Source organism: Podarcis melisellensis, assembly GCF_964234715.1.
Source record: "Podarcis melisellensis genome assembly, chromosome: 2".
Lineage (NCBI taxonomy): Eukaryota > Metazoa > Chordata > Lepidosauria > Squamata > Lacertidae > Podarcis > Podarcis melisellensis.
In genome coordinates, this window is record NC_138529.1 from 110,026,951 (window position 1) to 110,050,426 (window position 23,476).

At 46.7% G+C, this 23,476-nt stretch overlaps 2 protein-coding genes across 7 annotated transcripts in view; one reads left to right on the forward strand and one right to left on the reverse strand.

Annotated features, from left to right (window-relative positions):
- Window positions 1-694: 694 nt before the first annotated feature.
- The window catches only part of LOC309364742 (uncharacterized protein), a 30,103-nt gene continuing 7,321 nt past the window's right edge, over window positions 695-23,476 (forward strand). For 2 of the 3 annotated variants that reach the window (XM_081902569.1, XM_081902570.1), the window contains exons 1-6: window positions 698-811; window positions 17,074-17,240; window positions 18,754-18,827; window positions 20,600-20,726; window positions 22,271-22,384; window positions 22,806-22,888. In XM_081902569.1, the coding sequence (XP_081758695.1) occupies window positions 18,804-18,827; window positions 20,600-20,726; window positions 22,271-22,384; window positions 22,806-22,888 (348 nt within the window). In that variant the 5' untranslated portion in view covers window positions 698-811; window positions 17,074-17,240; window positions 18,754-18,803. Of the gene's footprint in view, window positions 812-17,073; window positions 17,241-18,753; window positions 18,828-20,599; window positions 20,727-22,270; window positions 22,385-22,805; window positions 22,889-23,476 lie in introns of all 3 variants that reach the window. The other variant, XM_081902571.1, reaches the window with a different exon arrangement.
- LOC309365221 (galectin-1-like) lies at window positions 4,709-18,727 on the reverse strand. 4 transcript variants are annotated; one of them, XM_081903452.1, is made up of 4 exons: window positions 18,588-18,727; window positions 8,112-8,191; window positions 7,830-7,989; window positions 4,709-5,250 (listed from the first exon to the last, which is right to left on the reverse strand). In XM_081903452.1, exons 2-4 carry the CDS (start codon window positions 8,138-8,140, stop codon window positions 5,074-5,076), a joined length of 366 nt encoding a protein of 121 aa, XP_081759578.1. In that variant the 5' UTR covers window positions 8,141-8,191; window positions 18,588-18,727; the 3' UTR covers window positions 4,709-5,073. The 4 variants fall into 4 exon arrangements, with proteins under 4 accessions (XP_081759578.1, XP_081759576.1, XP_081759577.1 ...); XM_081903450.1 differs by lacking the exon at window positions 18,588-18,727 and adding an exon at window positions 17,017-17,148; XM_081903451.1 differs by lacking the exon at window positions 18,588-18,727 and adding an exon at window positions 9,940-10,059.

Here is a 23,476-nt window from a genome sequence, read left to right on the forward strand (position 1 = left end):
TGTGAGGAACCCATAATTTTAGTCAGGTCACAGCATTTTTAACATAGAGCAGTGATGGCTAAACTTGGCCATCCAGTTGTTTTGAGACTACAACTCCCATCATCCCTAGCTAACAGGACCAGTGGTCAGGGATGATGGGAATTGTAGTCCCAAAACAGCCGGAGGGCCGAGTTTGGCCATCACTGACTGGGCCAGATCTGGCCCCCGGATGGTCCAGGAATCAGCATGTTTTTACATGAGCAGAATGTGTGCTTTTATTTAAAATGCATCTCCGGGTTATTTGTGGGGCATAGGAATCCGTTCTTTTTTCTCTCTCCCAAAAATATAGTCCGGCCCCCCACAAGGTCTGAAGGACAGTGGACTGGCCCCCTGCTGAAAAAGTTTGCCGACCCCTGACATAGAGAAAGTGTTGAACTACAATTCCCATCATCTCTGGCTGTTGTCCTTGCTGATGGAAGATCAGGGCATCACCACCCACAAAATGTCAGAGCAATGTTTTTTTAGTCTGTCAGTGTTTTTGTGTCTGTCACAGAACAACCCCAGACATCTACTCAGATGTTAAGTCCCATTGAATCCAGGTAAATTACACCCAGGTAAATAAGTACAGTATATAGGATTGCTCCGGGCAGCTGCTACTGGAATGATCTCTCAGAGCCTCAATTCTCTGTGTGATTTAACAGTCAATCCCTCTTTTTAGGGATATCTGCGAATCGTTGCTCCGAGGGGAATGGGGTCTCCATGCATCTCTCATTATCCTTAACAAACTAAAGTTCTCAGGATCCTTTGGGAGAAGCCATGGAAGTTTAAAGAGGTATGAGACTCCTTTAAATGTATAGCACATTGTTGTAGTCCTTGTTGGAATTTGGCAAATACCTTGCAGATATAACTTACATCTGTAGTGACCAAATGTAAAGCTTGAAAGTAAGTGAGCAACTTTAGCAGTAGAGAATTCTTTTGTTTTTACAACTTTATTTGGAGGCTGAAATCAAACCTTCAGACAAATAAACCTTGTTTTAATCTGTAAGACTTTAAGCCATATATCTTCCCCTCTCTCTGAATTCCCTATGCATGCCTAGAAAATAAAAGCGTGATTGACCTTACAGACACCAGTGAAAATGTGGGCAAAATTTCTGTGTAATGTATCCAAACAAAATCTTTTGTTGGAGATTTTTCTTCTTTGGGTATAGAAATGATCCCTTTGTCCTGCCAAGGAAATTGAAGAACATCTTTATGTACACGACAACGGCGGCAAGGGTCTTACTAGTACAAGGATGGAAGAACGAAGAAATCCCGACCAAATAACTGTGGCAAGAGAAACTGATGGATTATGTGGAATTGGCAAAATTGACATATAAACTGCGTGATAAGGACAACTGTGACTTTAAAGAAGAATGGGAACCTTTTACAAAGTACTTAAAGAAACAGCAAAGTGAACTGGACTCCTGGGCAGGTTTTGAATAAACATGCACAAATTTATTACAGTGGTACCTCGGGTTAAGTACTTAACTCGTTCCGGAGGTCCATACTTAACCTGAAACTGTTCTTAACCTGAAGCACCACTTTAGCTAATGGGGCCTCCTGCTGCCGCTGCGCCACCAGAGCACAATTTCTGTTCTTATCCTGAAGCAAAGTTCTTAACCTGAAGCACTATTTCTGGGTTAGCGGAGTCTGTAAATGGAAGCGTGTGTAACCTGAAAGGTATGTAACCTGAGGTACCACTGTATTGGTAACATGTAGACAGATAAATTAAGCATCTTTACAATTTTACAATATGCAGAGAATAGCATATGTTGAAATACCACAGAGAGGACCTGAGGGAAGTCTGCTGGTGGGAGGGGGTTTTCTTGGGGAGGGGAAAACTAAGGGGGAAAATGAGGATGATATGTTTTTGATAAACTGTTATGTCGAAAATTCTAATAAAAATTTTTAAAAAGAAAGAAAGAAACGATCCCTTTGTTACAGGCACTCTCTCAACAACACCATCATCAAAGTAAAGTCCCATAATTCTTTTGGGGAAAGCCACAACAGCTAAACACCCATTAGCGCGCAGCATTTTTTAAAGGCACTAAAAAATGATGATGATAATTAAGAATCTCTCGTGTAAATTCCTCCTTGGTGAATTCACACCGTCAAAGCCTGTGGGTGACTCCCAGGGATCATTAGCTCAGACACAGTTGGGAGATGTTAACAGCCAAATTACTCCCAAGTGCATCTAGGCTGGTGCTAATAAGATGTTTTAAATGGAAGCCTGCCAACTTAAAGGGCTCCCTCTGTGCTCCCACAGCTTCTATTTGCATTGAAGCTGATTCGACAGAGACGGTGGGCAGGTGTTTCTCTTGTCGCTTTCCAAAACACCTTCCTCTGTCCCCGGGGGGGGGGGGGCGGATAATCTTAGCTGCTGTCATTATAAGAATTGGCCAGCCTGTTATCATCTTGCACCTTGAACTCCAGAATTGTACATGTACCAAAAGTTATTAATGAGGCCTCTAGAGCACGTTGGTGGTGCTGTGGGTTAAACCACAGAGCCTAGGACTTGCTGATCAGAAGGTCGGCGGTTTGAATCCCCGTGACGGGGTGAGCTCCCGTTGCTCGTCTCTGCTCCTGCTAACCTAGCAGTTTGAAAGCACGTCAAAGTGCAAGTAGATCAATAGGTACCGCTCTCGCAGGAAGGTGACCAGCGTTTCCGTGCGCTGCTCTGGTTGGCCAGAAGCGGCTTAGTCATGCTGGCCACATGACCCTGAAGCTGTACACTGGCTCCCTTGGCCAATAAAGTGAGATGAGCGCCTCAACCCCAGAGTCGGTCACGACTGGACCTAATGGTCAGGGGTCCCTTTACCTTTACCTTTAGGGGCACGTTGCAGGAGCCATGATGGAAAGAAGTTGCCAATATGACACACTACACAGCAACAGACCACACTGGTGTCTGCCTGTTGGGTGAAAAAGAAGGGGGACATGGGCTGCCCAGAGAAGCTGCCTTCTACCAAGTCAGACCTTTGGTATTGTCAGTATTGTCTACAGTGACTGCAGCAGCTCTCCAGGGGTGTCAGGCAGGGGATATTCCCACCTTTTAGGGATGCGGGTGGAGCTGTGGTCTAAACCACTGAGTCTCTTGGGCTTGCCGATCGGAAGGTTGGCGGTTCGAATCCTCGAGACAGGGTGAGCTCCCGTTACTCTGTCCCAGCTCCTGCCAACCTAGCAGTTCCAAAGCACACCAGTGCGAGTAGATAAATAGGTACCGCTCTGGCGGGAATGGCATTTCCATGTACTCTGGTTTCCATCATGGAGTCTTGTTGTGCCAGAAGCGGTTTAGTTCTGCTGGCCACATGACCCAGAAAGCTGTCTGTGGACAAACGCCAGCTCCCTCGAGATGAGCACTGCACCCCATAGTCGCCTTTGACTGGACTTAACCATCCAGGGGTTCTTTACCTTTACCTTACCTATTTCCACCTTGACCTGGAGATGGGGAATAGAGCATTATGGTGGGAATATGCTGGATCCTAACCCCATTCTGCCCAAACATGTGACCAGGCAACCCAGTGCAACTTACACCAGCAAAGAGGGCAGCGTGAGCTAAATTCTGTTTTAAAGGCTTGTTTTCCCTCTGCTGGGCTTACAATGGCTCAGCTGGCAGGAACATTGCTCCTGAACAGATTTGGGTGAGGCATGCTTTACACCAGCTTCACCTAAACCGGAATAAATTGCGCTGGCTTCCCATAGTTAGGATTGCTCCCTCGTATGGTTACATCTGTTTAGGGAAGTTTTTAATGTTTGAAGTTTTATTTTGTTTTTAATGTTCTGTTGAAAGCCGCTCAGAGTGGCTGGGTAAACCCAGCAAGGTGGGCAGGGTAGAAATAATTAATAATAATAATCATCATCATCATCATCATCATCTCTGCAAGTTGCTGACTCTTTCAGTGTGGTGTAATAAGAGTGCTGAACTAGGACCTAGGAGACTGGGTTTGAATCTCCACTCAGCCGTGAAAATCAGAGCCTTCGACCAGTCACCATCTCTCAGGGCGGCTATTAGGAATAGAACGGGGAGGGGCAGCTTGAGCTCTTGGGAGGCATATCTGGCATTATATTGTAAACATAATAGACAATATACTAAAATGGACTAAAAAAGGCAGAGGCTGCTAAGGGTCCTTCCAGATAAACCATTAATTGAGTATACAGTGGCACCTCGGGTTACATACTCTTCAGGTTACAGACTCTGCTAACCGAGAAATAGTACCTAGGGTTAAGAACTTTGCTTCAGGATGATAACAGAAATCCTGCTCCGGCAGTGCGGCAAAAGTGTGCTTCAGGTTAAGAACAGTTTCAGGTTAAGAACAGACCTCCAGAACGAATTAAGTACTTAACCCGAGGTACCACTGTATATCCCAATTTGCTTGCACGCCGATTACAGAGAGGTTAGATTATAGCTGGCCATTTGTTTTGATTCATTTACAATCATTCGTCCTGATGTTCCTGCAGGGTGTTTACACAACCTTTATCATTCATTCACCCAAATCCCTGGAGGTATTTTGTCATCACATTCCAAAATGCAAGTCTGTGGCTTTATTTATTTCTGTTTAAGTGGATTTGTTACACTAGGGCAGCACAGCACTTTAACCCCCTTTAAGTGAGCAAACCTAAAGTTTTGGTATGCAGCTGAGTCCCCTCCAGCAAAACACTGACAGCCCAGAGGCACCCTGAGTTAACGCCTTGGTTAACTACCGTATTTTTTTGCTCTATAAGACTCACTTTTTCCCTCCTAAAAAGTAAGGGGAAATGTGTGTGCGTCTTATGGAGCGAATGCAGGCTGCACAGCTATCCCAGAAGCCAGAACAGCAGGAGGGATTGCTGCTTTCACTGCTCAGCGATCCCTCTTGCTGTTCTGGCTTCTGAGATTCAGAATTTTTTTCCCTTGTTTTCCTCCTCCAAAAACTAGGTGCGTCTTGTGGTCTGGTGCGTCTTATAGAGCGAAAAATACAGTGATTGGTGAAGTAATTTGGAGGACATGGTTCCTGATTTCACATTCAAACAACAGAAACTCTGGGAGACGGGACTTTATTTGCACATTCTTTCCCCCAGCTAGTTCAGAGCTGCAAAGGGAGCATAATAGTTCAGAAACTTGACGGATTTGATCTTGAAGTCTCCGGCCACCGAGAAGAACTGTGCAGAATCCATCCCGAGCCGGTTGGGGAACTTGATCTCCTTGTTTCCTGGCATCGTCACCGTCACCGCCCTGGCGTCAAAGGAGATGGAGATCTAGCAAGGAGAAACCAAAGACTTAGCCAACCTGGTGCTCACCAGAAGTTGTCGGAGTGCAACAAGTGTTGGTCAGGCTGTTTGCTGGGGTTGCTGGGAGTTGTAGTTCTAGATAGACCTTTGGTGCAATGCGGTCCATTCTTTCTTCTCCAGCCAGAAGGCAAGCAGGTAGGAGCTGACTGAGGGCAGAGGGAAACTGGTGGCACAAATGGCCCCAAATTGCAGCAGAGGCACTTTGGACAGTGCTGCATGATGCCCACCCTGGGATCACCAGCAGGGCTGTCTTTAGCAGATGTGGCACTAGGGTGCAAATATCCACCCAGCACCCTCAAATTACCATGGATGGGGTGGCGAAGCTGTGCACTGCCAGCCGGGGGGGGGGGGACTATATGGTTGACAGGGCGCAGCTGGTGGGCTTGCAGGGAAAGGGGAAGCTGTTGGCAAATCCGCAGAGCTCCCCCACTCTCTGCTCCTGAGGCCGGCGTCCTGGCGCAACGAACCACTAAGCCCTATGGGAAAGACGGCTCTGATTACGAGGAATAGGGCATTCAGTGTGGCAGTGCCAGGACTGTGGCATTTGCTGCCAAGCAACCATCACCTGCTCAAAACTTCTTTATTCACTCAGACTTTCCCCGTTATGCAACTTACCCATGCACTATTCGTGCGCTGTAAGCTGTTTCCAGCTTTTATTATCTTAAAATCACGTTCGTGTGTTTGCCGCTTAGGTATTTTATTATTAAGCGGCATACAAACTTATATAAATACATCTGGAGGAAGCCAAAGGTTACAAAATGCCTGCTTTGCAACATTAGCGCCCCACGTTATCCAACTCGTCTAACGAGGAACGCAGGAAACAGCCTTAAAGCGAGTTAAGACTATTGATTGATCATCAAGCTCAGTACAATGGTACCTCTGGATACGAACGGGATCCGTTCCGGAGCCCCGTTCGCATCCTGAAGCGAACGCAACCCGCATCTGCATGTCTGCACATGCGCGAGTTGCGATTCGCCGCTGCTGCGCATGCCCGTGATGTCATTTTGAGTGTCTGCGCATGCGCGAGCGGTGAGACCCGGAAGTAACGTGTTCCGTTACTTCCGGGTCACCGCGGAGCGCAACCCAAAAATGCTCAACCTGAAGCAACTTCAACCCGAGGTAGGACTGTATTGTCTAAAGCACTGGTTCCCAATTGGGAGTCCACATAACCCACCCAGGGGGTCCATGGCACATACCTATTAACACCCCATTTTTGATGATGATGATGATGATGATGATGATGATGATGATGATAATAATAATAATAATAATAATAATAATAATAATAATAATAATAATAATATATTTGTACCCCGCCCATCTGGTAGCCAGCCACTCTAGGCGGCTACCACAAAGACCAAAAATACACTAATATGTCATACATTAAAAACTTTTCTGAACCTTAAGATGTCTTCTGAATGTCAGGTAGTTGTTTATCTCTTTGACATCTGATGGAAAGGCGTTCCACAGGGTGGGCGCCACTACCGAGAAGGCCCTCTGTCTGGTTCCCTGTAGCTTTGCTTCTTGCACCGAGGGAACTGCCAGAAGGCCCTCGGTGCTGGACCTCAGTGTCCGGGCAGAACGATGGGGGTGGAGATGCTCCTTCAGGTATACTGGGCCGAGGCCATTTAGGGCTTTAAAGGTCAGCACCAACACTTTGAATTGTGCTCGGAAACGTACTGGGAGCCAATGTAGGTCTTTCAGGACTGGCGTTATGTGGTCTCAGCGACCGCTCCCAGTTACCAGTCTAGCTGCCGCATTCTGGATTAGTTGTAGTTTCCGGGTCACCTTCAAAGGTAGCCCCATGTAGAGCGCTGTGCTCTCATGTGACTTGTGCAGGAGTGTGGCCCGGAAGATGCTCATCCTGGTTTTGTGCTGGGACATGTTAGTGCCTAGGGCTGGGGGGTTTCTGGTTTTGCGACATCACAATATATCACCAGCTAAACATTGCGATATATCAAGATGTCTGAAATAAGGATGGAGCTATGTAGAGGCATTGGCTGGCTTCATGGTTTTCCCCACATTGTGATTTTTGCATAGCACGCGCGCACATACATTGCACAATTCACGATGTATTGCCAGCTCAAAAACTACAAAACCATTATCACGATATGGACTTGAAACTGATTTTGGACAGTATATCTATTGCCCAGTCCTAACACACATCACGATTCGCGATATATTTGCCAGCTCAAAAACTATGAAACCGATGTCATGAGATGGACTTCAAACCGGTTTCGGACGATATTATTGAAATATCGCCTGGCCCTAATGGTGGCACCATTCGCATAGCAAAAAACTACCACAGAAATATCAACATTTTCAAAAATGTGGGAGTCTGTGACTTGGCTTTTGGAAAAACAGAGGCTTCGCAGTACTTACCTATTTGGGAACCACTGGTCTGGAATGATTGGCAGTGGCTTTCCCGAGTTTCAAGCAAGAGACTTTTCCCACCCTACCTGGAAATTCCAGGGACTGAACCTGTGACCTCTCACTTGCGAGGTCAATGCTCCACCCCTGAGCTAGTGGCGTATCCTCATATTCACCTTGGCTTCTTCTCCCTGCTGGAAAGGGAAGAGCGACTCTCGCAGCTCCTGACCCCACACTCCACACGCCTTGGAGTTACACACAATGTCGCGGGTCTCAAAGCGAGGGTTGAAGTGGAGGAGGAGGTTGTGGCGATCCCGGCCCAGGTTGATGGCAAACCTGTCATGGAGACGGAGGAGATACTGGAGACGAAACTCACATTTGATAGGAAGCAGCAGAACCCCACACGGCTCCTTCCCCCTTCAACCCATGTCTTTTTCTTCTGCTTTATCAGTACAAACCTCTTGGCATCTGGGGTCACTCTCCCCATCACCAGAATCCCATCGCCAATCTTGATTGTCTTGTCGGTGACAGCCAGCTGCTAAAATAAGACCAAAGGGCAGCGTTAGACCAGGCGTGGGGAAACATTGGCCCCCTTATTACTTTTTTGACATACAATATCCCATTTTTAGTTGCTACTTTAATTATAAAGGGACGCGGGTGGCGCTGTGGGTTAAACCACAGAGCCTAGGACTTGCCAATCAGAAGGTCGGCGGTTCGAATCCCGACGAAGGGGTGAGCTTCCGTTGCTCTGTCCCAGCTCCTGCCAACCTAGCAGTTTGAAAGCACCTCAAAGTGCAAGTAGATAAATAGGTACCGCTCTGGTAAACAGCGTTTCCATGCACTGCTCTAGTTTTGCCAGAAGCGGCTTAGTCATGCTGGCCACATGACCCGGAAGCTGTACGCCGGCTCCCTCGGCAAATAAAGCAAGATGAGCGCCGCAACCCCAGAGTCGGTCTTGACTGGACCTAATTACCTTACCGTAATAATGGGTTTTGATGAACAACTCCCATGATCCCTGTCCACTGGCTATGCTGCCTGGGGCTGATGGGAGTTGTAGTTCGGCAACATCTAGGTGGTCAAACATCATGGCATTGATAATGAGCAGAGCCAGTTCAACATATCACCCATACAGAGGAGAGTTCCTGCCATGGTTATCTGCCACTACTTTCCACAGACCTATCTACTGTTTTATATATTTCTCTCTGTCTCTCTCTCTCTCTCTCTGTCTCTCTCTCTCTCTGTTGTAGGGCAGGTAAAAGCAGAACTCAGGCAAAAGCAAATTTGCACTGTCAATCAGCTGATTGATGCCGCCAGTCAGCTGGCTGGTGCACTTGCAAACCCTGACAGCTGATCATTTGGCATGACACAGATGGCTTAATTTCTTCTTTTAAAAAATTGTATTTTCAAAAACAGGAACAGGTGCTACTAGCCCAGAGATGAAAAGAAGACAGAGTCCCTACCAAAGAGGAATGGCAGACTAAGCTGATGGACTATGCCAAAATAGCAAAGCTCACTGGGAAACTCAGGAACCAAGAGGACAAAAACTTAAAAAAAAATAAATTGGGGGAAATTTATAATTTACTTAGGAGACCACTGTAAACAGATGAAAATATTAATTTATTATTATTTATTTATTATTATAATTTAATATCATTTGTAATGTAACAGGTATTATGGATAATATGGATAAATACAAAAAAATAGATCATGAAATAATATGTTTTTGAAAATGTTCACACTAGGACCTAAGGAAGGGTTGGAGGGGAAGTCGTGAGATTTAAATGGATATGGATTTGGTATTGTTATAAACTTTTTTTGTTTGCTTGTAAAATCTAATATAAATGAATTTTTTAAAAAACAGGGACAGAGAGCATATTTAAACCCCTCCTGTCCCACTTCTCTTTAAAAAAACAGGGCCATGGTAATTTAATTGGTTAGTCGCTCGTTACGAAAGATCTCCAAGCAACTTACAACATAAGTAAACGAAAACCCCCCACAATATAGGCATATTTACACAAACATGCATATTATTAGTAAAATATACAAGCAGCTGCCACCCCAGTGGAAAACCAGGTACTGCTCCACTGGCAAGTTGCACAAGGGAGACTGAGTCACCAGACTGTTCTTTCTCCTAAACTTTCTATAACGACTTGACAAAATTACAATTTAATCTGCTTCCCCTAAGAGGGAACCACACCCCCCAACAAACACAACACAGTATGGTAGTCAGCTAGAACTATTCCTATTGCTACACAGATTGGTCACACTCGGGAGTAACTTACATACTCCATAATTTTCTCAGAGCTGCTTCAAAAAAGACACAGGAGGAATCCACGAAAGGGCTTCAAAGCCTGACCCTTAAAGCTGTGGTCAGGAGTCTGTCCTTACTCCTCCCATCCAATCAGAGGTGCTGGCCTGTAAACACCATTTAGTCAAGAGTAGGCGAGGCTGGCCAATGGAGCAGATTGGAGCATCTCACCAGGTGGGTTCCTTCCAGACCAATTGTTAAGTGTTGTTGCAGGAATTTATGTATAGGTTGTGGGGGGTTGCCCCTCCAGCAGATATCATGCACATGCAGCCCACTACCAAAGTCAGCACAATTGTGACTTTTGTGATTTGTCCCCACAAAACACTTCATCACAGTTTCTTCCTATCTATTCAAAGGGCCTTTGCTGCACGGTACCAAACATAACAATTCGCTGATAAATGCAGTGGCGTAGCGTGGGTTGTCAGCACCCGGGGCAAGGCAAGTAATTTGCGCCCCCTAACCCGTGGATTTTAGCACTCAGAGAGCTGCGAGTGCGAGCGTGCCCCCCCAGATGTTGCGCCTGGTGCAGCCGGCCCCCCTGCACCCCCCCACGCTACGCCACTGGATAAATGTATCATGTACTGGCTCACTAAGAAAACTTCAGAAATTCATATAGACAGGTGAGCTCAGCTACTCAGCAGCCCCTCTGCCTGAGTGATAATCCCTGGCATCCTGGTACCTGAGTGCCAGACAGGTAGCCATTCCAGAAATAACAAACCCAGATGAAGTCAAAAGGGTGTGATTAACTTGGCTGGGAAACAGGGAAATGTAAATATCTCTTTTGTTACACTTGATGGGTGTTTGGTGGAGGGCAAGTAGAACCATGGGGCAGGGTCCAGGAAGCTCAGATTACTGCCACCAGACCTCCCCTTTCTTGATGTAACCGTGATGTATTAGTGATGTAGTTTGGGGGGGATGTAACATGGGGATTATGGGACGCGGGGGGGGGCACTGTGGGTTAAACCACAGAGCCTAGGGCTTGCCGATCAGAAGGTTGGCGGTTCGAATCCCCGCAGCGGGGTGAGCTCCTGTTGCTCAGTCCCTGCTCCTGCCAAACCTAGCAGTTCAAAAGCACATCAAAGTGCAAGTAGATAAATAGGTACCACTCCGGCAGGAAGGTAAATGGCGTTTCCGTGCGCTGCTCTGGTTCGCCAGAAGCGGCTTAGGCATGCTGGCCACATGACCCGGAAGCTGTACGCCGGCTCCCTCAGCCAATAAAGTGAGATGAGCACTGCAACCCCAGAGTCGGCCACGACTGGACCTAATCGTCAGGGGTCCATTTATCTTTACCTTTAACATGGGGGTTAGCAGCTAATAAAAGTTTGGGTTCTCTTTTGTTCAGGGCTTCCATCTTGTTCCACCTTGTGGTAGGTGGGAGTCCTGTCGTGACAGTCTTCAATAAAGACCAAGTCTACTGGCTGCTGTTTTGCTCTGGTATTCCTGGCTGGTGTCCTTGTATTTTGCTCTGGTATTCCTGGCTTGTTTTTTGTCCAAGGGACGAAACAGTGTGCCATATATATATATATATATATATATATATGCAGGTTTTGGTGTCCTCGGGTGTCTTCCCGTGTAAAAGTTGGGGTGTCTAGGCGACGTATATATATATATATATATATATATGCACAGCTCGCTCACGGGGAAGAATACTTTAAAACCTGCCCTAACACCCTGAAGATGAGCGAAAGCATTTGTGGCTGGGCTTTTTCCACCCACCTCTTTCTCCAATTCCTACCTCAATCTATCGATCTGATTAAGCATGAATAGGATGAAGCTTCATCTGTCTTCTGAGGATTGGTTTGCAGGCAGGCATGGCCAAACCCGGCCCTCCAGCTGTTTGGGGACTACAGTTCCCATCATCCCCGACTACTGGTCCTGTTAGCTAGGGATGATGGGAGTTGTAGTCCCAAAACAGCTGGAGGGCCGCGTTTGGCCGTGCAGTACAGAACTTTATTGGCACTCCCAGCACGAAACTGATCTGGTTTACGATCTGACTGCCAATCCCACATACATGGAGCTTTCAGAGCAAGTAAAAAAGCCCACAAAAAACAGGTAATTTAAAATATAGTCTTCCTAATAATTATGTATGTGCAGGTCATTTTTCTAACCCAGTTGGAGGTCTTTGCTAAAATAAATTATCAGTTTCACTGGGGAATAATCACAGATGTGATCTGTTAGCTGAAGTCTGAAATCACACGGAGAATTCTATTGTACTCATGCCCTTCATATATATACAGTGGTACCTCGGGTTAAGTACTTAATTCGTTCCAGAGTTCCGTTCTTAACCTGAAACTGTTCTTAACCTGAGGTACCACTTTAGCTAATGGGGCCTCCCACTGCCGCCGTGCCACCACCACGTGATTTCTGTTCTCATCCTGAAGCAAAGTTCTTAACCCAAGGTGCTATTTCTGGGTTAGCAGAGTCTGTAACCTGAAGTGTATGTAACCTGAGGTACCACTGTATTCTGTTTCACAATTTTGAAAGTTCATTCAAACAACCTTAAAATATCAAAAGCTTCCCTTTCTCTTTCCGTGGTTCATTTTGCATAACATAAATCCCTACATATTTTATACAAACTAAACCATTCCGTATTCTATTATTACACCCATCAAAACTTATTTACACTTTGCGTAGACATCTGATTGGCCTCCATGCGAACAGGATGATGAATTAGATAGACCATTGGCCCATGGCAGCTAAACAGATTTTATTGTTCCTTGCCACTTCTGCCCAGTGTATTAACTGGGCTTGATACAGGATTGATCTGAGCCGCTGGTTAAAGCCTTAATCCTGCGACCACTTATAGACCTTCTGTAACAGGAAGAGGATAGCTGTAGCCATTCTGATGTTGCTGGACTCTTAAGTCCCATCAGCCCCAGCTGACATAGCCCGTGGCCAAGGATGATGGGAGATGGTAGCAAGAAAGGGAGGAACCTGCTTATATTTAATTAAGGATGAAAGATCAGAGCTTTGCAAACTCTGTGTTGTGACATGTTAGTGTGTCGGCTGCAGTGTGCAGGTGCATCGTGCAAATGCTCTTTATAAGGGGTTAGTTTAACCTCCAGTTTGCTAATAAAACTGAATTACTGATTACTCTCCAAAAAGTGTGTCACCAACATGAGAAGTTTGGAAAGCTCTGATGGCGCTGTTGTCTAAACTACTGAGCCTCTTGGGCTTGCCGATCAGAAGGTTGGCGGTTTGAATCCCCACGATGGGGTGAGCTCCCGTTGCTCTGTTCCAGCTCCTGCCAACCTAGCAGTTTGAAAGTATCACTCCAGCGGGGAGGTAAACAGCGTTTCTGTGTGCTGCTCTGGTTTCGCCAGAAGCGGCTTAGTCATGCTGACCACATGACCTGGAAAAACTGTCTGTGGACAAATGTTGGCTCCCTCAGCCAGTAAAGCGAGATGAGTGCCGCAACCGCAGAGTCGTTCACGACTGGACTTAACTGTCAGGGTTCTTTTACCTTTTTTAGGCCTCTCAGGTAAAAACTTATGCTTTAAAGAGTGGCTTACATGCCCAGAAAGTAAAACAAGTACATTCCTTGCCCACAGGTTTACAATCTTAAGGTCAAAACACAAAAGGAAAAGGGGGTAGGGAGGGAAGAGGAAGAAAGCAAACTCAGGGGCTGGTTATTTAAGTCAAATGGAAGTTCTTATAACTACCAGATAGAATGATTGCATTCTCTACAGAACAAGCCTAAACTAATGGGAAGCTTAGGTAGCAGGAAGGATTTTGAGGGGTGGGGTGGGGGTGTCACAGCACGCAGAGAAGGGTTAGCCCTTCCCTTCCCAGCTGCGTGGCAGCAACCATGCTTGAAAAAGGCCTTCCAATGCGAGGTGGGTATCCCAGCAGTTTGCACACCCTGCCTACAAAGGCTGCCCTCCAATGCAGGAGCAGCGTAATAAAAGCACATCTACTAATCTTAACACTTGGACCCTTGCTGCATGTGTAGGTCTAGCAGTCTCAAAAGACCCCGTATTATAGAGTGCTATGTAAATATAACCCAAGTGGTACAGGGAATTTGAATAATGGAAAGATTTCAAAATTTTAATATTCTCTCTCTGTGTGTGTATATATATATGTGTGTGTGTGTATTATATATATATATGTATTTAGGGACGCGGGTGGCGCTGTGGGTAAAACCTCAGCGCCTAGGACTTGCCAATCGTCAGGTCGGCAGTTTGAATCCCCGCGGTGGGGTGCGCTCCCGTTGCTCGGTCCCAGCGCCTGCCAACCTAGCAGTTCGAAAGCACCCCCGGGTGCAAGTAGATAAATAGGGACCGCTTACTAGCGGGAAGGTAAACGGCGTTTCCGTGTGCTGCGCTGGCTCGCCAGATGCAGCTTGTCACGCTGGCCACGTGACCCGGAAGTGTCTCCAGACAGCGTTGGCCCCCGGCCTCTTAAGCGAGATGGGCGCACAACCCTAGAGTCGGACACGACTGGCCCGTATGGGCAGGGATACCTTTGCCTTTACCTATATATATATATATATATATATGTATGCAGGTTTTGGTGTCCTCGGGTGTCTTCCCGTGTAAAAGTTGGGGTGTCTATGCGACGTTTCGACGAGGTCTCACTCGTCATCTTCAGGCAGGTGCTTTCGGCTTCTTGTTACTGGAACAGAGCAGGATCTCAGTGTTTTAGTTCCTATAAATACTGTTGAGGGGGTGTGGTGTATAGCCTCCAATGTTCTGGGCAGAGAGGAAGTTCCCAGGCTAGTGTGCCTTTTCTTCTTTTGTTCCTTAATTACTTGAGGGATATCTTGAGTGATTTCTTGAGTGATATCCTGAGTACCACTTAGGTGGGTCATTAGGTGTGGATTAGTTGCTAAAGTCTTTGTGTCTTGACCTCTTGAACTTTGTGAAGAGTTTTTCTGAGAAGATGGCTGTACTGCACTTAGTTGTGCTCTGGCTTGGCTTCGTGTATAGGGGCGAGCTGTGGTTTTGTGGCCTGTGTCAGCCAGATCTGTGTAGGGATTGCAGGGGGGTGCAGCATCCGGAGGTGCCACCATGGTTTGGTTACTGGATGGTGTCTGTAATTTATCTGTGGAGAGGGTCTGGGTTTGGGTCTGGTGTGGTTGATTGGTGATGGCGTTCTGTGTGCCTCTGGATCTGGTGTCAGTTTTTGTGGGGAGGGCTAATTTCCAGATGTCTGGCAAGCGGGATGTGTCGTCACGCTTGTTCATGTTGTGAGGGTGTTTCTCTATCTCGATGGCTTCCATGATTATTCTCTTGTGGTGATGTTCCATGTTAAAGAGCAATTTGGAATCTGCAAAATTAATTTCGTGTCCTGTTTCTTTCATGTGTTGGAAAAGAGAGGAAGTTTTTTCTTCTTTTTTGACGGCATTCTTGTGTTCTGCGATACGTGCATTTATTCGTCTGTTTGTTTGTCCAATGTACGTGGCTGGGCAGACTTTGCAGGGTATTTCATAGACCCCTTGGTTTTCCAACTGGATTTTATCCTTGGGGTTTCTGAGGATATTGGCTATTTTTTGGTTGGTGCAAAAGGCTGTTTTGATATTGTGTTTATGGAGGATTTTGCTAATTTTATCTGTAGTGCCCTTGATATAAGGAAGGAGGGCCATGCCATTGTTTTCTTCTGTGTCTTGGTTTTTTGGGGGTGTTTCTTTTTGGATTAGCTGCACGTATCGCAGAACACAAGAATGCCGTCAAAAAAGAAGAAAAAACTTCCTCTCTTTTCCAACACATGAAAGAAACAGGACACGAAATTAATTTTGCAGATTCCAAATTGCTCTTTAACATGGAACATCACCATAAGAGAATAATCATGGAAGCCATCGAGATAGAGAAACACCCTCACAACATGAACAAGCGTGACGACACATCCCGCTTGCCAGACATCTGGAAATTAGCCCTCCCCACAAAAACTGACACCAGATCCAGAGGCACACAGAACGCCATCACCAATCAACCACACCAGACCCAAACCCAGACCCTCTCCACAGATAAATTACAGACACCATCCAGTAACCAAACCATGGTGGCACCTCCGGATGCTGCACCCCCCTGCAATCCCTACACAGATCTGGCTGACACAGGCCACAAAACCACAGCTCGCCCCTATACACGAAGCCAAGCCAGAGCACAACTAAGTGCAGTACAGCCATCTTCTCAGAAAAACTCTTCACAAAGTTCAAGAGGTCAAGACACAAAGACTTTAGCAACTAATCCACACCTAATGACCCACCTAAGTGGTACTCAGGATATCACTCAAGAAATCACTCAAGATATCCCTCAAGTAATTAAGGAACAAAAGAAGAAAAGGCACACTAGCCTGGGAACTTCCTCTCTGCCCAGAACATTGGAGGCTATACACCACACCCCCTCAACAGTATTTATAGGAACTAAAACACTGAGATCCTGCTCTGTTCCAGTAACAAGAAGCCGAAAGCACCTGCCTGAAGATGACGAGTGAGACCTCGTCGAAACGTCGCATAGACACCCCAACTTTTACACGGGAAGACACCCGAGGACACCAAAACCTGCATATATATGTATATATATACACACACACACATACATACATACTTTGGCCACCTCATGAGAAGAGAAGACTCCCTGGAAAAGACCCTGATGTTGGGAAAGATGGAGGGCACAAGGAGAAGGGGACGACAGAGGACGAGATGGCTGGACAATGTTCTTGAAGCTACCAGCATGAGTTTGGTCAACTGCGGGAGGCCGTGGAAGATAGGAGTGCCTGGCGTGCTCTGGTCCATGGGGTCACGAAGAGTTGGACATGACTAAACAACAAGAACAACATACACAATTTAAAATACTCATTTAAGCATCATTAAAATATCAGTGACTTTCCTTCTCTTTCCATGGTTCATTTTGCATAACATAAAATCCCTGCATACTTTACATAAACTAAACCATTCAGCATTCCATTATTACCTCCATCACAGCTTCTTTACACTGTTGAATTTATCTTAATGCTGCCAAGATTCAACATTTTAATTCTAGACAAGAATGAGAGCTGTTGGACAGAGAGAGAGAAGCGACATTTTAAAGGGGATTCAAGCCGTTACAGAGAACCTGGAGCAGTGGCAAACACAATATACTGTATGACAAATGCGTTGCTTTCTTGCCCAGCTGCTGTTGCGTTAAGGGTTAAAAGCCAAGCGAGTCCTTTCCTAGCTCGGCTGGATGGCGGGGAGATCGATGGCGGATGTCGCTTCCTGCTCCGCCCAGCGTGGGAAATAATTAATGGAATTTCCCAGGCCTTGGGGCGGTGCATTGTTTCTTGGGGGAGAAAGCCGGTGAGTTTAAAAATAGATGAACTGAAAAGCCCGTGGGGGAAAGGTGCAATTCCGGGTGGAAGAAAAGGAGAAAGGAAGGGGGTGCAGATTGGATTCGTGGGGCCGGAGGGAGGCGAGGCATTGTTCGGGCTAAGAGCATCCGAAGATCAGGATCAGGCCAGGGGATCTCCGCAGTCCAGCGGCCAACCAGATGCCCCAACGGCAAGCCTCTCCAAACAGGACCTCCCCACGCGCGATCCCCAAATACTCGTTTCAAAGGGAATAAATAGCCATTGGCACAGCCTTTGCCCTCTTTTAAAGCCGTTCCTGCATTTTTGGGGGTGGGGTTGGACTAAATGACCCTTTCAGCCCTACAATTCTAGGATTCTACCTCTTGTACGGAGCAAATTCCACGCGTGCAAATTCCACCTTCTTTTGTCTGTCTCGAATCTACCACTATTATGCTGTCCGTTAGTATGCTTTTCATTACGTTTTTACTACTGATGTTCCATAAAATGTGTCCCCCCCCTTTTCTTAAATCAAATTTTTATTGGATTTTAAACAAATACAAGAACCCTTAAACACTTATCCAGCAGTATAGCAAACGGTGTTTTATCCGTTTATCCACGTTCAACATTCAAGCATATTACTTAGCATAACCTCTCCACTGACCGAAATCAATATCTTCTTGTACCAACCTCTCGGAATATGCTCTTAATGTTGTACAACGCCCTGTGGGTCTTTTGATAAATAATAATAATAATAATTTATTATTTGTGCCCCGCCCATTTGGCTGGGCTTTCCCAGCCACTCTGGGCGGCCTCCAACAAAGATTAAAAATACATTAAAATGTCACACATTAAAAACTTCCCTGAACAGGGCTGCCTAAATCTCAGGTAGTTGTTTATCTTTTTGACACCTGATGGGAGGGCGTTCCACAGGGCGGATGCCACTACCGAGAAGGCCCTCTGCCTGGTTCCCTGTAACTTGGCATTTCGCAGTGAGGGAACCGCCAGAAGGCCCGGACAGAACCATGGGGGAGGAGACACTCCTTCAGGTATACTGGGCCGAGGCCGTTTAGGGCTTTAAAGGTCAGCACCAACACTGTGAATTGTGCTCGGAAACATACTGAGAGCCAATGCAGGTCTTTCAGGATCAGTGTTATATGGTCCTGTATGTAAGCCGAATAAATAATGACAATAGTAATCTTATGCACACTTAATGTGGGAGTTAGCCCCACTAAACTCAGTGGGATTTACTTCCAAGTAAGCATGGGCAAGATTGTGATTGTTCCGTTGTTCCACTCAGAGCCTGGCTGGGAGACTTTTGGCTTGCTAGATGTTGCCAAGACTACAACTCCCATCTTACCTGACCATTGGCCGAATGATGGCAGCTGGAGTCGGTGGGATCTAGAGCTCAGCAGCATCTGGGGCGGGGGCCACAGGCTCCCCAACCCTGAATCAGAAGATTTCACGCTTTCAGATTTCAGGATCCCCGTTCCTGAAACCATCTCCTTTCCACTTTGTCCTCACAGGCTGTGGCACGTTTCAGCTCCGATGGGCCTTTCATCCTGAAGGAACAGAGATGTCAGTAACACACCTGGCTCAGGTATGCAGGAGGATGAAGGCAGAGGGTTTGTGCCAGGGAGGTGTGAGCTCAGAGAAATGCTCTTTTTTCCGCTGCTCTTGCCGGCCCATTACTATTGTTAATCCACTTGCCGATCGGAAGGGCAGCAGTTCGAATCCCCACAACAGGGTGAGCTCCTGTTGCTCTGTCCCAGCTCCTGCCAACCTAGCAGTTCGAAAGCACACCAGTGCAAGTAGATAAATAGGTACCGCTGTGGTGGGAAGGTAAACACCATTTCCGTGCGCTCTGGTTTCCATCACAGTGTCCTGTTGCGCCAGAAGCGGTTTAGTCCTGCTGGCCACATGACCTGGAAAGCTGTCTGTAGACAAACACCTTTGACTGGATGTAACCATCCTTTACCTTTTTTACCTGCTACCCAAAGGTGTCCAAGGAACTCAGAACACAATTGAAAACATTAATACATTATGCCCAGGGTTTGAAATTCCCCAGGCGCGTTTTGCGACTGGCGTGAGTACTTCCGCTATGGGGCAGCTCTGTAAACTGGGTAGGTAAATACCGTGAAAGCAAAATGTCACTCAGAGAAGGATCTGAAATATTTTCCTTGAAGCTTGAATTTGTTTTATTTCGGATTGTTTCATTTCATGTGGTCTAAACCACTGAGCCTTGGGCTTGCCAATCAGAAGGTTGGCGGTTTGAATCCCTGCAACAGGGTGAGCTCCCGTTGCTCGGTCCCTGCTCCTGCCAACCTAGCAGTTCGAAAGCATATCAAAATGCAAGTAGATAAATAGGTACCGGCGGGAAGGTAAACGGTGTTTCCGTGCGCTGCTCTGGTTCGCCAGAAGTGGCTTAGTCATGCTGGCCACATGACCCGGAAGCTGTACGCCGGCTCCCTCGGCCAATAAAGCGAGATGAGTGCCACAACGCCAGAGTCGGCTACGACTGGACCTAATGGTCAGGAGTCCCTTTACCTTTACCTTAAACTGCTTTTAGATTTTCTCTTTAAAATGTAAAACTGTACAGTTTTAGCTTGGTTGTCAAATGCCCTGGAACTAGGATGTTTTGGTTCCCGAATGCCGCAGACCCGGAAGTGATAGTTCCGGTTTGCGAACGTTCTCTTGGAGCCTGAACCTCCAATGGGGCTTCCGCAGCTTCTGATTGGCTGCAGGAACTTCCTGCAGCCAATCAGAAGTCGTTATTTGGTTCCCGAACGTTTTGGAACAATAAACCTCACCATGGGGGGGAAAATGATGCCTAGGCATTTCGTTGTGGCAACCGTAACCTAGGTTGAAGGAGCCATTTGGTGATTAGCTTATACATTTTAACACTGGTTATACTATCAGTACAACCCTAGTGACAGCCACAATAGGAATAGCACACAGTAACAAATCACTATCACCTCAGTCTATCAAAAGGCTGGGGTGGAGGGAGGTAAGCCTTTTCCTGGTACTGAAAACATGTCAGTAAAGTCACCAGGTGGATCTTGCTGGGGAGAGCATTTCACAGAGGAGGAGCCACCACGGAAAAGGCCCTCTGCCTTATCTGCACCTTCCTTAGAGCAGGGATCTGGAGAAGATCCGTCCAAAAAAGATATGCGTAGGTTCCTATTGGGGGAGGCATTCCTGAAGATATTGGAGTCCTTGTTGTTATTTATTAGAAAACCTATGAGCTTTGTGTGCTCTGCTCAACCTGGGAAGTAAACACGGCACATGTTGCGGCCATTTTTCTTTATATTGGTGAAATCAGCCTGTCTGTTTTGCATTTCCTTCTTGTAGTCGTTTCTCCCCCCCTTTCAGATGCTGGTGAGCTTTGAAGACGTTGCTGTCTATTTCACCAAGGGTCAGTGGGATCTTCTGGATTCGCATCAGAAATCTTTGTACAGCGACGTCATGGGGGAGAATTACGGCCACGTGGCTTTCCTGAGTAGGTACTATTTCTCATCATTTTGTTGGGACAGATATATGTTCTGAAGCAGCCATCTTATACTCCTTTCAAATGTGTGGGAGGGGAAGCGGGGCTATTGGTTTCTTTGTTTGCTCTTGTTTTTAACAGGTATTTTGTGCTCTTATGTTGCATGTTTATGTTGCGAACCGCCCTGAGCTCTGCGGATGAATGATGGCATGCACATTTAATAAATAATAATAAGGCTGTTCTGGAAAATCAGTTGAGAGCATTTGCCAGGTATAAGAACACCTGAAGAACACCTGCATATATCAGGCCAAAGGCCCATCTAGGCCACATTCACAACATACATTGCAGGGGGTTGGACTAGATGACCCTTGGGGTCCCAACTCTGCGATTTTATGATTCTATACATCTAAAGACCTATGATAACATTTTAAACACCCCTGGCTTCCCCCAAAGGGTACCGGGAGCTGCTGTTTCTCAAGGTTTGCGCCTTCATTATACACTTTTAAGCGCCAGGCAAAAATGTTTCTTTTTAACCAGGCCTTTGTTTGACCTGACTGACATCCTATACCCTTTTAAAATGTGGCTCTTTTTTGCGGTGTGTGTGTATTATTGGGTTATTTTTATTTTATATATTGTGATCTTTTCTGCGAACTGCCCTGAGACCTCCAGGTGTAGGGCGGTACAGTGGACGCTCGGGTTGCGAATGTGATCCGTGTGGGAGGCACGTCCGCAACCCGCAGTGTCTGCAACCCGCAACACCACGTCTGTGCATGCGCAAAGTGCGATTTAGTGCTTCTGCGCATGCGCGAGTCCAAAACCCAGAAGTAATCCATTCCGGTACTTCTGGGTTTCGGCGTGTCCGTATCCCGAAGCATCTGTAACCCGAGGTATGACTGTATATAAATTCATCATAATAAACAAACAAACAAACAAATAAGGGTGTCAAGAGTTTGGAGGCCCACAGGTGGTGCTGTGGGTTAAACAACAGAGACTAGGACTTGCCGATCAGAAGGTCGGCGGTTCGAATCCTCGCGACAGGGTGAGCTCGCGTTGCTCGGTCCCTGCTCCTGCCAACCTAGCAGTTCGAAAGCACATCAAAGTGCAAGTAGATAAATAGGTACCGCTCTGGCGGGAAGGTAAACAGCGTTTCTGTGCGCTGCTCTGGTTCGCCAGAAGCGGCTTAGTCATGCTGGCCACATGACCCAGAAGCTGTACACCGGCTCCCTCAGTCAATAAAGCGAGATGAGCGCCGCAACCCCAGAGTCGGCCACGACTGGACCTAATGGTCAGGGGTCCCTTTACCTTTAGCTTTATCTCCTTCTCAAAGCTACACTTCCAAAAGTAGTGGAACAATCAACCCGTCTTCACCGCCTCTGATTGCTGTGCTGTTTTCATGAGCTTTGTTTTATTGCGTGTTTCAATTATGGACGTTCGTATATGCAACTGGCCTTTGTACTTCGTAAACCTCTCGGAAGCCAGTTTTTGACGTAAGGCGGTATGTTGAGTATTGAATAGCAACAGGAACGGTAATAATAATGTTCACATCCTTACCCAAGTGGGGTCTCCAGTTCTCAAACCCGACCTGATCTCTCGGCTGGAACAAGAGGAAGAGCCCTGGATTCCGATCCCCTGTGAGGTGGATGGAGGGAAGACTCTGGACTCTGGACCAGGTGCGAAATTAGACGAAGCCAGCTTTCAAATAAGATGTTTGGGATTGTGCACGATGCAAAAATCCCCAGATTTTTGTTGGACAACAACTCCCATCATCCCTGTTCGGGAGGGAAGATGCCAACATGGTGGGGTGGTGCCACAAAGTTACCCTCTCGTAAGCCCCCTTCAGATTATATGTCATTGCCTTGAGAACCGCGGTTTAGATCACAAGGGTGATGATAATCAATGTAATCAAAATGCTGCTACCTCTGTGTGCCTGTCACCCCCCTGCATGCATTTTCTTCTGCATATGATATTTGCTGAAGGAGAAGAATTCCTTTCGCAGAATTCACTCACTTTCTGAGGCTTGGTTAAACGGAGCGTCAAAAGTTCAAGGCTGGGTAGAAATGGAATTGTTCTCTGCGTTTTTTGTGCCTTCAGGTGCAAGAAGTCCATACTCTCTCTCTGCTGGTGTATCCGCTCCTCCTGGTGGAAGGGATACAACTGAGGCAGACCCTGGGCAGGTAGGAAACTCTGATTGCAGAGCCCTGCAGCAGAAATCTGTCATTTGTCCACATTGAGAACCAGTGTAGTGGATTGAAATCCCAACTGGGCCAAGGAGACCAGCATTTCAGATCTCTGTTGGGCCACTTGTTGTCTCTTGGCCACCCCTGCCTCACAGTGTTGCTGTGAGGATGGCATCAGAGAATCCCGCTGTGTGGTTGTGGGAGAGGGGAGGCATACAAACTGCCTTGTTCCGAGGCAGATTATTGGTCCATCCGACACAGTATTGTCTACAGATCCTGTGATGATTGGCAGAAGCTCTCCAAGGTTTCGAGAACTGGTGCTCTGGTCTAAACCACTGAGCCTCTTGGGCTTGCCAATCAGAAGGTAGTTCAAATCCCCACTCCTGTTGCTCTGTCCCACCTCTTGCCAACCTAGCAGTTCAAAAGCATGCCAGTGCAAGTAGATAAATAGGTACCACAGCGGTGGGAAGGTAAACGGTGTTTCTGTGCGCTCTGGTTTCTGTCAAGGTGTCCAGTTGCGTCAGAAGCAGTTTAGTCCTGCTGGCCACATGACCCAGAAAGCTGTCTGTGGACAAACACCGGCTC